The 14,767-nt window shown below is 47.5% G+C and overlaps 4 protein-coding genes across 4 annotated transcripts; 1 reads left to right on the forward strand and 3 right to left on the reverse strand.

Annotated features, from left to right (window-relative positions):
- Positions 1-1,536: 1,536 nt before the first annotated feature.
- On the reverse strand, positions 1,537-3,252 carry TREMEDRAFT_36295 (uncharacterized protein; the record flags this gene model as incomplete). Its single annotated transcript, XM_007008597.1, has 1 exon — positions 1,537-3,252. The coding sequence occupies one exon, from the start codon at positions 3,250-3,252 to the stop codon at positions 1,537-1,539; it is 1,716 nt and encodes a 571-aa protein (XP_007008659.1).
- A 2,328-nt stretch (positions 3,253-5,580) lies between these two features.
- Positions 5,581-7,209, forward strand: TREMEDRAFT_36276 (uncharacterized protein; the record flags this gene model as incomplete). The annotated part of the gene is made up of 7 exons (XM_007008594.1): positions 5,581-5,807; positions 5,855-5,943; positions 5,991-6,211; positions 6,259-6,367; positions 6,416-6,639; positions 6,687-6,771; positions 6,818-7,209. 7 exons carry the CDS (start codon positions 5,581-5,583, stop codon positions 7,207-7,209), a joined length of 1,347 nt encoding a protein of 448 aa, XP_007008656.1.
- A 1,997-nt stretch (positions 7,210-9,206) lies between these two features.
- On the reverse strand, positions 9,207-9,362 carry TREMEDRAFT_70570 (uncharacterized protein; the record flags this gene model as incomplete). Its single annotated transcript, XM_007008606.1, has 1 exon — positions 9,207-9,362. The coding sequence occupies one exon, from the start codon at positions 9,360-9,362 to the stop codon at positions 9,207-9,209; it is 156 nt and encodes a 51-aa protein (XP_007008668.1).
- Positions 9,363-12,541: 3,179 nt separating this feature from the next.
- On the reverse strand, positions 12,542-14,691 carry TREMEDRAFT_66575 (uncharacterized protein; the record flags this gene model as incomplete). The annotated part of the gene is made up of 7 exons (XM_007008607.1): positions 12,542-13,102; positions 13,161-13,792; positions 13,867-13,906; positions 13,951-14,080; positions 14,132-14,311; positions 14,357-14,636; positions 14,682-14,691. The coding sequence occupies 7 exons, from the start codon at positions 14,689-14,691 to the stop codon at positions 12,542-12,544; spliced, it is 1,833 nt and encodes a 610-aa protein (XP_007008669.1).
- Positions 14,692-14,767: the final 76 nt, after the last annotated feature.

The raw sequence follows: 14,767 nt of genomic DNA on the forward strand, positions 1-14,767 counted from the left end.
GATCAAGCTCGACGTGTTGTGGCGGAAGAGAGTGCTCACTGCTGCTGAGTTCTTCTCCCACCAAATATGAACAATGTGCTCACAAGGACGTTCGCTGCTAAGGAGGGGGCGACTGTCACGAACTACGTCGTGACACCCCTAAATCCCACCAACAACGACCCTCCTTTGACCATCAAACCTCCATCAATTCTCGACCTCTTTGGTTTACACGTATCCTAGGACATCTTAGACCAACCACGACAAAGTTAGGCGAAGTTAGACAGGTTAAGGGTGAAGGGAACCGAGGTACGACGAGGTTAGGCGAAGTTGGGTTGACTAGGGATGGAGGAAGCAGAGGCACGGCGAAGTTAGACGAGGTTAGAGGATCGGGTGTTCGGTGGTTCGGGGAAGTTGGCCGAAGTGCGTCGAAGCGCGGATGGGTTGGATGAACATCTAGGAGTGGTGGATACTATTAGCTGAGAAGATCGCTGAAGTTCTTCAGCGATCCTTGATTGTTGTCAGTAGTGAAAGATTGATAGAGATAGCTACCATGCAAACGAGATACATCGCCATCAGAGAAAAACCCCAGATAGAGTAACTACGCCAAAGCTCGCCGTAGTTACACTTCTTTCGACGTCTACGCCCTCCTGGTTGGGTGATACATCGAGTTAGAACCACCAAGTTAGCCGAGGTTCGTCGACCGTCGGTCTATTGGAAACAAGTTATTTGACGGCCGTGACACATCAGGTAGAGGATAGGGCTGACGGTTTCTCAGATGCACGGCTTGCACGGCACTTTCGTACAAACATACGCTCCTACAACAATGCCCTTGCCTTCATGTCCACAGGAGTACATAAGGATCCCATCATGCACACACCCGGCGTCCCTCTCTTCAGGATCCAAGGACAACTGTGTCATCGAATCGGTCCACTTTTGCCTAATGAGGGAAATGAGGGATCCAAACCTCGCTTCCTTCAGGTCTACATCTCGGATAACTGTTTGGTTCAGCAAGCTGCACGTCAAACCAGGCAAGCACCAGACGGTGCTGTTGACTGTCACGAACTACGTCGTGACACCTCAAATATCCCACCATCAACAACCCTCCTTTGACCATCAAAACCCCTATTACGTCTTATCCTCTTCATCCTACACGTAACCTAGGACATCTGAGACCAACTACGGCAAAGTACAACGGGAGAATAAGGTATACAAGGGTCTGGAGCATAAGGACGGCGAAGTGCGGCAAAGTTAGACGGAGTTAGGCTAAGTAGGGACAATGGGATCCAAAGTACGTCGAAGCTAGACGGAGTTAGGCTAAGTAGGGACAATGGGATCCGAAGTACGGCGAAGTTAGACGGAGTTAGGCTAAGTAGGGACAATGGAAGCCGAAGTACGGCGAAGTTTCACGGAGTTAGGCTAGGTAGGGACAATGGGAGCAGAAGTGTGGCGATGTTAGGCGGAGTTAACGTCCGTCCCCTACCATCGGGTCAAACCCCCCTTCGGGTCAACCCATCGATCGATTGAAATCATAGTTATTATGTGGATGCATACCCTCACCTAGACACTCGTAAGAAAAGGATTCTCCTCCTCAGTTTCCTCATTGTCCTCATCGTCTCGATTCTCTTCAACCTCTGCACATCCGCCAGCGTCTCCGGTACCCCCAGAAGGTACTTTACTCTTCCCCTTCTTCCTCTTCTTCTTCTTCGCATCCCTCTCCGCTTCAATTGCTTGGACAGCCTCCAATACTTCTTGGGTAGTGAAATGATGTGTCTTTAAGTTCTGAACTGTCGGTCCTGCTCTTTTCCGCTTCCCCAATTCCTGCCCTTCTCTCAATTCCCTGATCTCCCTCTCCAGTACCACAACCCGAGCTTTAGCAACTTCTCCTTCTAAACATTCCTTGAGCAATTCTGCGACATGATTTTTGATTGGAGTCCGTAAGATTGTCACATGTTGTCGCATAAATTCTGAACTACGGTCGGAAACTGAGGTAAGAGGGGTCCGACATATTGCACGAGGTGGGGTGACAGGGCAGTTTGAAAGCGAGGAAAACATGTCAGGGAAAGCGTGTGCAGGACAGAAGGGCCATAGACCACTTTCTCGAAATCCGGATTTGATATTACGTGAGGTCATAGCAGTGGTTCGAGCTAAGATGAGGGAGTCCGCCCATGAACCTTTTGGAATATTTGAAGTAGTACGTCTTGCCCATTTATCGGACTCATCTCGAAGAACTTTTTTATAGGGTGCAAATACCGCAATGTCAAGAGGTTGTGTGTCTTGAGAGGAGTGTGAGGGAAGGACTACGAGGTCGATGTTGTGTTGCATGCAGAGCGCAATGACACATGCTTGTACGTGACTTCCATGACCATCAAGGATGAGTAAGCGACGGTCGGAAGGTTTGTTGGGTGTTGATGATGTGGTTGAAGGGGAGGTTGTGGGAATGAAGACATCCTTGAGCCATTCGTATCCTAGAGTATTGTTTGACCAGCCCTTATTACTATAGGACCAATGCCATCCATCAACACGACTATCAGGAAGAGTGGGGAGCCAATTTGAGCAGAATCCGGACTTCCCCTTGAAGATCACCATTGGAGGAAGCGCTTCCCCATCCGCCGAGATACACTCAATTATTGTAACCCATTCCTGACGTCCAGGACTTGTTTTCCACGCTTTTCCTCGTATTCCATCTCCTTCAAAGACTGCAAGCACTCGTGATGCTTGTGTAGTTCCAATACCAAACCCGGTCTCATCCATATTGAAGATGTTTGATGGTTTATAGTGGTTCTTCTCCATCAATGATCCTACTTCGGCAAACCATGGGATCATCCGATCAGTTCCGGTTCCCACAAAGCGAGCTCTTTCCATTTGACGTGTCCAAGTGCTGCTGACTGTAGGGTGACGACTCTTGAACTTTGCGATCCAGTTGCGACCAAGAGAGGGCAGTGGGACGGAGGAGGAAGATATGAGAGGACGGTTCCGGCGAAGTTCTTCAGCAACCTCAAGAACAAGAGTGGCAGTGGGAGATTGACCAAGAAGTGTGTTGTGCTTGATATAGTCAACAAGACAGTCTTCTTCTGTAGGGGTGAGGGCTTGAAGGGGTGCAGCAGCAGTTTGTCGGTCACGTTGATTGTGTAGTACACGAGCGGTAAGGGTGGAACGAGGGACAGAGAATTCGGCAGCAATTTGGCGGATAGAGTGTTGATCTTTCTTAGGTCGGAGTAACTGTATATGATAGGCATCTATGGCTAGTTCTAAGTTTGATTGAGTGGCCTGCATGATAGACGAGTGAACAGGCAGAGAAGAAGAAATGCATCGATCACGATCAAAAGCGATACAAAAATTTTGCTGACCCGAAGGGGGGTTTGACCCGATGGTAGGGGACGGACGTTAGTTGAAGGGGGGGAGAAGTATGACCGGGGACTCGGAGAAGTTGGACAAAGTACGTTGAAGTACGTCAAAGCGCAAGAGGGTTGGGTGAACATCTAAGAGGAGTAGATAATATCAGTTGAGAAGATCGCTGAAGTTCTTCAGCGATCCTTGATTGTTGTCAGTAGTGAAAGATTGATAGAGATAGCTACAATATAAATCGAGATACATTGCCATCAGTAAAAACCCTTAGATAGAGTAACTACGCCAAAGTACGTTGTAGTTACATCCCTTTCGACGTCTGCGCCCTCCTGGTTGGGTGAGACATCGAGTCAGAAGCATCAAGTTAGCCGAGGTTCGTCAACCGTCGGTCTATCAGGAAGAAGTTATTCGACGGCCGTGACACCTCCCGAGCCAAAATCAGGCCGTCCCTCAAAGCTTCAACCTGAAGACAAACGCACAATCCTGGGGAGGATTGACAAGGAGCCAAATCAGCCCTGGTCGGAGTATGGGAGGGATCTGGATGAGGAGGGGAAACGAGTGAGTGGGTCTACTGTGAAGCGTCATATGGAGGATGAGGAGGATCTCCACAAACGAGTCAAGAGGTTGAAGCCCTGGTTACCTGAACATGCAATAGCGGGAAGGAAGGAGTGGGCTGAGTCAAACATTGGACAGAACTGGCCGGCGGGTTGTCTGGACAGATGAATGTACTGTGGAGGTGGGATCAAAGAAACATGGACGACAGTGGACAATCCGTCGATGTTATGACACTGCATAAAAGGAGGTATGATCGGTATTGTAGAGCATGACAAGGAGCATGATGTGTAATAAGAGAATGAAGCTTATCAGAGTTAGATAGAGATCAGGACATTAAGAGACTCGGTGAGGATTGGTCAATGCTTATTCAGCAAGGGATTGGTCATTGCTGATTCAGCATGAGGATTAGTAGTGCTTACTCAGCTGCTTGATCAGCAATGACATCATTGCTTGATAAGCTGCTTACTCAGATGCTTATCAATCATGACGTCATTGATGATTCAGCAAGGTGGAGGTAGCCGGTTTAGTTTGTAGTTCGGTAGAAACAGAGGTCTATATAAGAGCGCTGAATTCACTCTTTTCCCTCTGTCGATGAATTCTCATAAGTTACTCTCATAAAACTTTGCCACTCACTCTACTCATCCCTTGTTGTCTTAGTGACTTACACCATAACGTGTTCACCACTAAGGTGCTTGTCATCATCGTCCAATCCACTCTACGCTATCATGTCATCCGTCGCTGTCGTCCACTGAAGTTGGGTCTGGTCACTGCCTAGCTCTCAGTCGTAACAGTCGACCACATGATGAATACAAGCCCACCCATTTCAAAGCCAACTTCCATTCTACCTGTATAACTATCCCTGTATGGGGTGCTATTGCCTACAATCATAAATGGCCCCTCTTTTGCATTCCCATCGAGAAGATCCGCCTTCCAAACAACCAGATCAAGACGGTCGGACTCAATGCTGTCAAGTACATCAACCTCATCGTTTGACCATTGCTTCATGCACATGTAACAGAACTTCAGTCTGAAGGCCATTCAGAGGTGCTTATTATGGTCGATGGACACCCTGCTCATAAGGCTGGAATCACACGCAAAGCCGAAGCGGAGCTAAACATGTGTTGTCTTCCTCATCCCCCCTATTCACCTGATCTCAATCCAATTGAATCTCTCTGGGCCGACATGAAATGAGAACTGGATAAATTAGTCCGGCAACCTACTACTGCGGATGAGGTGAGCTTGTCCACATGCCAAACGGAGCTCTCACTGATGATAGGCGTTCACGGAGATGCAGCGGATCTGGGAAGCAATCCCAATCGAAAGAGTCAATTGTTTGATAGAGGGAATGGGGGAACGGTGAAATGCCCTCCAAACGGCACAGGGGCTGCAGACACGCTTCTGAGTTCAGTGTTGAGTGATGTGGTGCATGCTATGCATCCCTCATGCTGGATGCTACGCTTGTATCAGCAGGGAGAGATACAAATACAACCCCCACCGGTGGCATGCCGTGCGCGGGTGCCACATTGTGGGCGTTGCGACTCCTTTGCGAACAAGTATCATAGGCAGCGAGCTGCATGGAATTCCGCCACAGTGCCACCTGCCATAACCCATTCGCTTTCCCACGGTCGTTTTCCTCTCTCCCTCTAATCTACTGGATCGCTGATCTCGCTGAACTTCTTGCCTGCAAGTACCTAACCCACCATGACATCTCAAGACGTACGCTCCATCCTCAACCTCTCCCAATCGAGGGATGCCCCTCATGTTGCCGCTAGAAAACCTATAAACGCTTTCAAAAAGCCTGAGGGTTTATCCCGTGAGCTCTACGCGCTGATAGGGGACAACGCTCCCTCTCTCGCCGAAGCTCAAGCTTCACTCGCAGCCGTCAAATACCGCAATCGTCCAAAGGCCAACACAGTGGTCAGCAAATGGTACGATACTCCTCTCTTGATTAGCAGATGTACTCTGATACGGTCAGGCAACAGGCGACTTTCACTCCAGCATCAAGGGAACCATCATTGAGGTTAAAACATTGGATTAAAGCCGACGTTCAAGATGATCCTGTCGGTGCGTCATCCATTCCGCGAAAAGGGTGAATGGCTGACGGATCTCAGTATCTTATTTTGGTCAATTCAATCATTCCGGACCATCAGTCATGGAGTATAGTCAATACGAGTACGATCAATTCCTTTCCGACCCCTCTTGGACCCCACACGAGACGGCGTATCTGTTTGATCTTTTACGCGCGTATGATCTCCGTTTCGTGGTGATAGCGGACCGGTATGAGTATTCAGGATCGAAAGACGATGGGTCTCCTGCAAAGCGTAGTATTGAGGTGAGTCCACGTGCATCGATAGACACAGGACTGGTTGATCGGGACAGGATATCAAAGAAAGGTATTACTCCATCTGTAGACGATTGGTGAGAAGTCGGACTGCCACAGATTTGAGATCCCAACAGCAGCAACTGGAAACGTATTCGTTTGACAAGTGTACGTCTCCAACATGGTAGCATAGTCCTGACATAGCTGACTGTGCAGCTCGGGAGATCAGACGGAAACAATATGCTTCGGAGTTATTCCACCTCACAGCGAGAGAAATCGCGGAAGAAGAAGCGCTTTATGTCGAAGTGAAACGGATGGAACAAGTTCAGAAACGTTATCGGTCGGATCGGGACCAATTGCTTCGTTCCATCATCGGCGTGGAGAGTGGTCTGGTCAATGTGGACCATGAGACTGCAGATGGTGGTCTTCCATTCGATAGAGTCAGTCGTTCCTCTCATAAGGTGACTGCCCGTACTGATGTCGTCAGAAGCGGAAAAGACGTCCGGAAGGAGCAGAAGGCGGAGAAGATTCCGTGAATCAGGATGGGAAAAAGTCCAAAGCGACGGCTCACGGTACATACACTCGGCTTTATTGTTCGTGTCTTCCCGAGCTGACCAGAAGATGGTGTTCGATGTATCTATCGCGTGTCCAACCCGGAATCAAACCCGGGATCAACACCTTCAGCGACGAAACATGCCACTCATAATCCCGTCTTTCTACGCTCTACGAAACTACCCGTTCCCAAGGCCAACGCTACCATACGCATCACCGAAATCCTCACAGAGCTGGGGGTTAGCACTCAGAAACTAGTCATGCCCACTCGGACAAATATCGAAATGTTGGAAGCGGTGTTCAATGCTGCTGCAGGGGTGATCGAGATGAAGCGGCAGGTCGACCGAGTGGAACAAGAATTGAGGACGCTTCGAGCGCAGAAGGAGGGTTTTGTACCTCCTCCGGAAAATGTCAGGCGGGCTGTGAGTCGACTCATTGGAAAGGGGACTAGTGACTAATCAAATAGATAAGATCTGATTCAATCACGTCGAGTGATAGTCAGATGACTAACAGGCGAAGTCGGCCTTTGGCGTGAGTCTGGTAGAGATCTTGTTGTTATCTCGTGGGATGTAGTGTGCTTCTTCTGTATTCATCTGGTCAAGCCGATAACGTTCGGGCTACCTTCAGTGAGGTGCTGTCAGGGGGCTTGGGTATCATGATGAGCTCATCCGTGATTTTAAATTTACTCGCCTACGACGAGTACCGTCGGATGTTGGATGTACGGTGCGCGTGCGCGGTGCGGCATGCCTTGCCGCACATCCGAACATGTCTAGAGCTGTAACTTCCTCTTCTAGTCTTGAACTCCGATGTCTTGGGTTGAGACTTCTGACATCACATTGACTGCTTCTGTTCACCATGTCGACCACCTTACCATTACGCATGCCATTGCACTGTCTGTGTGATGAATTGCCACCCGGCATGAGTGCGGGGCCCCCTTTATCTATTCACCCACAACTTCAAATTTCGTCTCCCTCACTGTTCTCCAGCATTTCACTCTCTCCACACCCCAGGCAGAAATGGTGGGCACTAATGAATCATCACATATATCTACAAGCGCAGCTCTTATCAAATCTCTCAAGGCCCCATCCGACCCCCCAGCCCCTCAAACTCCCTACAAAATCGACCTCGCTCGGGAAGCTTGGTCAAATCCCAACTTTCATGTACCTCGGAAAGCTGAGTTAATCCGGGATTGGATCATAGAGACTTGGTTACGTCCTAAAGATGTGTGAGTATACGTTGGAATCTCTGAGCCCTGCCATCAGTCCACATGTTCTCCTCGTCTTCACCGACCCCCAATGTGGGCACTCCATCTGACAGTCAGGACCGCAAGAGATATTAATTATCATCAACTCTTTCGTCAAATTTGGAAAGCATGTCCCAGACCTATCGTACCTCCTCTCAACCTCATTTTGCATCTTTTACGAATCCAAGATGCAGAGGAAAAGAACGAAACTACTTTGAAAGAAATCATCGCTACGCTACTTTTGATCTTGCCCGACGTGGACGAACCGCGTTATCAACTCGACGCTTGGTTAGACATCTGGTCGAGCTTCTTACACCTCATCTTAAGTCATCCTAAGGAGGATATAGAGGTCAAAAGTCGAATGAGAGAGTTAGGGGTTAAGATTATTCCTGGACTCAAGACCGCTCTTCACACTCGTCCTAGAGCGCTACCCGTAAGCCCTGTTCTTCTATGAACTCTGAGGGGAAAGGTTCTGATGTCAGCTCTCTGTATCTTTATCACTCTCACATGCCTTATCTATAGACCGATTGAGCTCTCTACAACTCCCACTAGACATCATTCAAGACGTCTTCCTCCCTCCATCGACATTCAACGATAAACGCGCACTTCAATCGCTTTTGGAGGATTTACGGAAGGCTGCCAACCCCTCGACTCAGGCAGCAATCGTCAATTTCTCGATTTATCTTCTTAAAATATTCATTCATACTGCCTGGAAAGATCGACAAGAACTGTACACTCAGCCATCTTCCAGCAAAGTGACTTTTGAACGATTCGTCTCTGACAAAGCGGCCGACAGTATCCTCTCGGCTGTCGTGGTCGTCCGATCATCCCTGGACAACCTGAACACCGATCATTCCGCAGCAGATCATTGGATGTATAAAGATAGATTGTGGGAGGTGGTAGAGGAAGAAGGCTGTTATTCTGAAATTAATTCGTCTTGGCGTGATATTCTTCAGAATGATAGTCAGCAGGCCCAAGAGACTTTGTTGAGCGTCAGGTTGAAGACCGGCGACAGCAATCCGAACTTGGAGCATGTTCTTGCCGTCTTATCCAGGCTGGAACGATTGGATCATAAAGGGGCTCATCTACGAGTGGGAGCGGTGGGAAGTTGTTTTATGGTGAGTATTCTCATGACAGGTGTCACATGAACATCATTGATGGGCAGGTAAAATCTCAAACCTCCGTAGCATGTCTCCAAGCCTTATTACGATATCATCGTCTCACTTCTTCCCTCGATACCTTCGTCGACCTCATGTCCCAAGCGCTAGTAAACATATTCGATGGATCAACCAATGACGTCGACACGCGTAGATTATATGACTTGATACTTTCTGGTCCTTTCGTAGATCCCCGCTTCTTGGGCGACATGGAAGAAGCTCTGAAAGCACCACATCTACGAACCGGGAGTGAAGTCTGGAGGAGATTGGTTCGGTCCTCTTGCGATCTCACCAGAGCTTGGATCGAAGTATCCTCCACCTCCGATAAATCCACTAACCTGGACACTGGGACATCTGGTAAAAAACGCAAACACCAAGAATCGTTCTTCACACCGGTCCCAACGGCGAAGATAGCTCTTATCAGTCGACTACAAGAGTTCATCTTGGCTGCTGAATTGAGTCGGTCGAGAGATCGGTCATCGGATTCTTCTCTTATCGTTGACGTGTGGGATAAAGTAACGGTCATCGCGACGGAGATCCGGGAGATCAACAAGAAGAAGAGAAAGCCCACAAAACAATCCCAGTCGAGTGATGATTCAAGAGATGAATGGTATAATATCCTCATGGCTGCGTACCTCCGAATATCACGGATACACACGCTATATACATTTGTTAAACCATCTCTGGGCGTTGATACTGTCATAGGATTCATCAACACCTCCGCTTCCTGTGAGACTCTCAAAGCCGCCGTGAGTTCCATCTCGTAGCTCCACATGTCGGACGTATCACTGACGTTGATAGCTCGGATATATGGTTGCTCGATTTCGTAATGTGGATCAAGACGCTGGCGAAACTCCTCTGGTGACTGTATTTCTGGATCAATGTCTTCGCCTCTTGTCAACCTGGACTCCAGAGGGTTCAAACTTCACAGGCGAAATCTGGGAAATGTTGCTGAAAGGCGGTGCGAGACTTATCGAGTGAGCTGCAAATCAAGGCATGTCACTCCCGCTGACATCAGATTGACCAGTCCGAAGTCACAACTTGATGTTTGGGCCACGACAATTTTGACCACCGTTTCTAGCTCCTATAAAGCGGAGAATAACCATACTGGAAATCTCATCAACAGATTACTGCAAGGAGCGGAGATTTGGGATCTCCCAAATCTCAGCAGTACGTACCAAAGCCATGTATAACCTCAGACACTAACGGATAGGAGCACTTGTTCTGTGCAGTGTCAAAGCAGTAAAGGAGGAATCTCACCTCGATACAGGTTTGATAATCTTGGCTCACTCGGCATTAGTCAGATCCTTGCCGAGGAACGAAATCGCAGATCTTATTTCCAAGGCCGTCCCTGTGTTGCAAGTGGGAGACATGAGTGAGGTGTTGGAGAGATGTGTTTTGTCATTGCTTGCTCAGTTGGCAAAGGCTCAGAAGTTGAGACTATCTGAGGTGAGTTCACACGCTTGACAACCCACAAATTGGCTCCAACCGAAACAAAGTCTTAGCTGATAGAAAGGATCAAGCTATAATACTACTGCACTATATCCGCACGTCGGCGTCAAACCTACCGAACGAGGCCTTGAGACAAATCATGAGAGTCAGTTTCGAGTGAGTTTATAATCTCTCATGATTTTCCCTGCTGATGTCAGATGCGTGTGCAAAGGAAACCTCGAACGATTGGATGAAATCTTTGACGAGCGCAGAGAAGTGAAGTCATTGGATCTGGTGATGGTGACCACCTTTGTCAATGTCATATCTCACAACCAGAAAAACTCGTTCGTTTCCACTTTTTCGCTTTTCGCATTTCACCGAGCTCATAATCAGTGTTTCGATCGATACGGCGTTAGCACGTTTGATCCATAAAGCTTCTTCAATGGTTGTTTGGGCCTTTCAAAATTCTTTGCTGGACATCAGCGAAATCTTACGTTGCTGGACGGTCATGTGCAGTCTTCACGACCAACTCAACCTCGGTGAGCCTAACATCATATTTGCACAATCTTAGTCTAATCAACAGAACCCCCTTCTCTACCAGTCACAACGACTGAAATCTTGATTCGTGTCAAGAACATCCAGAGCCCAGAAGAGAGACGTCGGGCATATACCATGTTATTCGAGTTGCCCCAATTCCATCTTTCTGGAAAAGACGACGTCGCAGTGCGAATTCAATATGACAAATCTTTGCTTTTGCCCATTTTACGACATTCTTTGCAACGTGAGTGCTCACCCTTACTTCTTCCTCCAAACGGGCAGATCGATACTGATTAACAGATTCTCCAAACGAGGTGGTGACTATTTTACCCTCTCTTCTGACCACTTTATCCTCTTCTCTCTCCTCAGACATAGGAGTCGAAACACTAGAATTCCTCGTTGATCTAGTCAAGACTAAAGTGAGTTTGTCCTGTATTTCACAAGTGGATAATTTGTTCTAAATTGATATCAGCATATCCATTTATCAACTTCGGATTTAACTACGATCTGTCATATCCCCATTATCCTTCTTTCTACTTTCTCTTCACCCTCAACCCTCACTATCTCTACTTCTCCTCTTTCCTCCATTTCAGTCCCTACTTCCTCGTCCATATCCTCGGACATACTAGAAAACATAATAGAACTCCTCGATTCACTCTTGTCTCATCCATCTATCAAATCCCTTATACCCCCTTTCTTTTCCATCCTCCAAACTCTCATATCCTCTTTCCTACCATCACATCCTCTATCCATCCATCGACGTCTGAGTCGTTTTCTCATTAAAATGTCCGACCAATCCAACTCGTCGAATTCCATTTCTACCACTTTCGCTAAACATGTCCCGAGTATTTTGGTCACCTACGTTAGGGCAGTAACCAGAGGAGGAATTCCAGGGGAAAGTAGAAAAGCTTTGGAACCTGGTATATTGGCCCTATGTTCTTTGACCGTAGTTGGAGGTAGGGGTGATGGTAGAGGTAAAGAAGGACAAGGAGTTGGGATACCTTTTGGTTTAGGGGAAAATGGACAGGGTGAGAAGGATGTTTGGGCGGATATGTGGAGTTTGTGGAGAAAGAAGAGATATACAGGGCAAGGTTAAGTATGAATCATATATGAAATGTGAAACAGGTACTTACTCGGTCTATCAGCTCAATTTTCTGGATAGATAGGTCGGACGAAGTCTGAGGTAGGAGAACTGGGCGATTGAAAGAAGAAGCTTGAAAGAGGGAATATCGTTGAAGGATGATTTGCCTTAGTGACATAGGTAGCTACTGGTATATTCCATATAAGGTCTTGAGCCGCCCAGAGAGGAACTGGACGTGAGGAAACGCAGGTGGTCGATATCATAAGCACGATGCACACAGTATTGAATGGAGTGTGAACAAAAGAGAGAACGCATAAACCCAGACGAGATGCATGTCTTTCTCAATTAGGTCGTAATCCTGAAAATAAAGTGGCTAACATTTCCTGTTGCGCCGCTCCCAATTGTGATTGATTAGGGTTATAACCAGGTGGAGGACGTGGTCCCATTGTCGAAGGTGAAGGATAACCGAACGGACCCATGGGACCTGGCATGTTTGGTGGAAGTTGTTGTGGTGGTCCTTGTGGTACTTGAGGATAACCAGGAGGGAACATGTGAGGAGGATATTGCTCTTCTCTAAGAGCATGAGCGTTATACATTTGTGGAGGAGGCATAGGAGGCATAGACATGTGCATACCCATCGGACGACCAACACCTGACCGTGATAAAAGATGTAATTGATCTGGTGTTGGAGGTATATCAGGTCGATTAGAGTATAATTGATGTAATAACGCTTGAGATCGGATATGGTCGGATATCTCTGGACGTGGCATTGATGGATAATTTGGTTGTTGTTGTTGTTGATGTTGTGGGTAAGTAGGATATTCTGGTTGATGTGGGGGTGGATAAGGAGATTCGGAAAGACCAGGAGGAGGAGGTGGTGGTGGTGGTGGTGGTTGTGAGGGCTGTAACTTATCAGCTTTTGAACGTCAAGAAGATCTAATGAGGGATGATCAGGCTCACTTTGAGAAGACCCATGAGTCGAGAAACATGATCGTCTGGACGTTGTGTTTGAGTATGGGGTTCGATATGACGAGGTGGTTGGTTAGGAGGGTTGATTGGGTTGACTGGACTGATGGAGTTCATATTGGGATGATTAGGAATGTTCGGGTTGACCGGATTGACTGGACTGATAGAGTTCATGATAGGATAATTCGGATGATTCATATTGCTTGGAGGCATCTGAGGAACAATATTTGCCGTATTTGAAGGATTGCCACCAGCTGCGAAAAGACGTTGAAATCGACTTTGATGACTAGTGTTACCTTCCAAAGGTTGAGCATCATCCTCTGCCGTATTTTTATCCACTCGAAGGTAATTCGAAGCGACAAATGATTTGGGTTTTGAAGGAGCGGCATTGATCTGGGTCGTATCGTTAAAGAATGAAGGTTGCTCTACTATATTTCCACCCAATCTCGCTTTCATTGCTCTTTTATGCGCCGCGATAGGATCGTCACCAGGAACGAATTGTAAGAATTGGTCTGAATTCGTACCGCCAAAAGTCAAGTCGTCATTGGGTGAAGAAGGTCCATCGTCCATCCATGCGGGTTCTCGTTCTTCATCACGTATCTGTATAGGTTCGTATCGAGTTATACCTTCTTATCAACATTTTGATACCGAATTTTGGGGCGATTAGACTGAGAATGAAAATGACGAAAGACAAACCAACCTTTACGCCAATCAATGTCTTCTCTCTTGGTGATTTTGTGCTATATGTCAACCTGGGAAAGTGGGGCAACAACGGACTACACACTTCATCTCCTCTTGTCAGTCTTTCATTATGTTGTTGTGACATATTTCTACTCGTCTGACTACTAAAACCTTCTTTCCTATTGGGAGGCAGAGGAAGACCATTGGTATCAAGACCTGCTTCTCTTCGAAGTCTATCTGATCAGTACCACTTCCAAACGATCAATCAATCATAATTAACTTACCCAACATTTCTCCCACCCCGTCCAAATTGTCGAGCACCGCCTATCCCACCACCGAAACCGAACCCCTCACCAAACCCTCCGGCGGGTTTCCGATGACTGGGACCTGCTGAGAACCCCACAGATGCTATAGCAGGATCTTCTAAAGCTGAAGAGCGACCGGTGTTAGTGTTAGGTACAGTTCTGACCCATCAGTGACTGATAGATTTGACAATGTCAATTACTGACCCATACCAGCTCTCCAGAGGTTTGAGAGTGAGGGGACGTTGCCAACCCTTTGCCCGACAAGTGAGAGCGATGCGCAGTAGAGTCGGACGATTGTAATGGATCAAAGGCCGTGTGGGACGCTGAAATCCTAATGCGACTATACCTTCGTCTTCATCTTCATCCTCGTTTGAAGTGGATATCGCATCTTGTCCTTGGTCGGGTGATAGAGGTGCGAAGGGGTTGAGATTCCGATTGGGGGAGAGTCGTGGAGAGATGATAGAGGCAGAGGAATTTGGTGATACTGAGTGATGAGCGATGAGTTTGTGGTTGATGAGAGACAACTCACCAGGAGCCATACTTAGTATCGGAGCAGGGTGGTCAATATCACGCTGATGATGGATATGAAAACAGCATGAGCAAGCAGTGTTGAAT

The sequence above is a fragment of the Tremella mesenterica genome, assembly GCF_000271645.1.
Source record: "Tremella mesenterica DSM 1558 unplaced genomic scaffold TREMEscaffold_26, whole genome shotgun sequence".
Classification (NCBI taxonomy): Eukaryota; Fungi; Basidiomycota; class Tremellomycetes; order Tremellales; family Tremellaceae; genus Tremella; species Tremella mesenterica.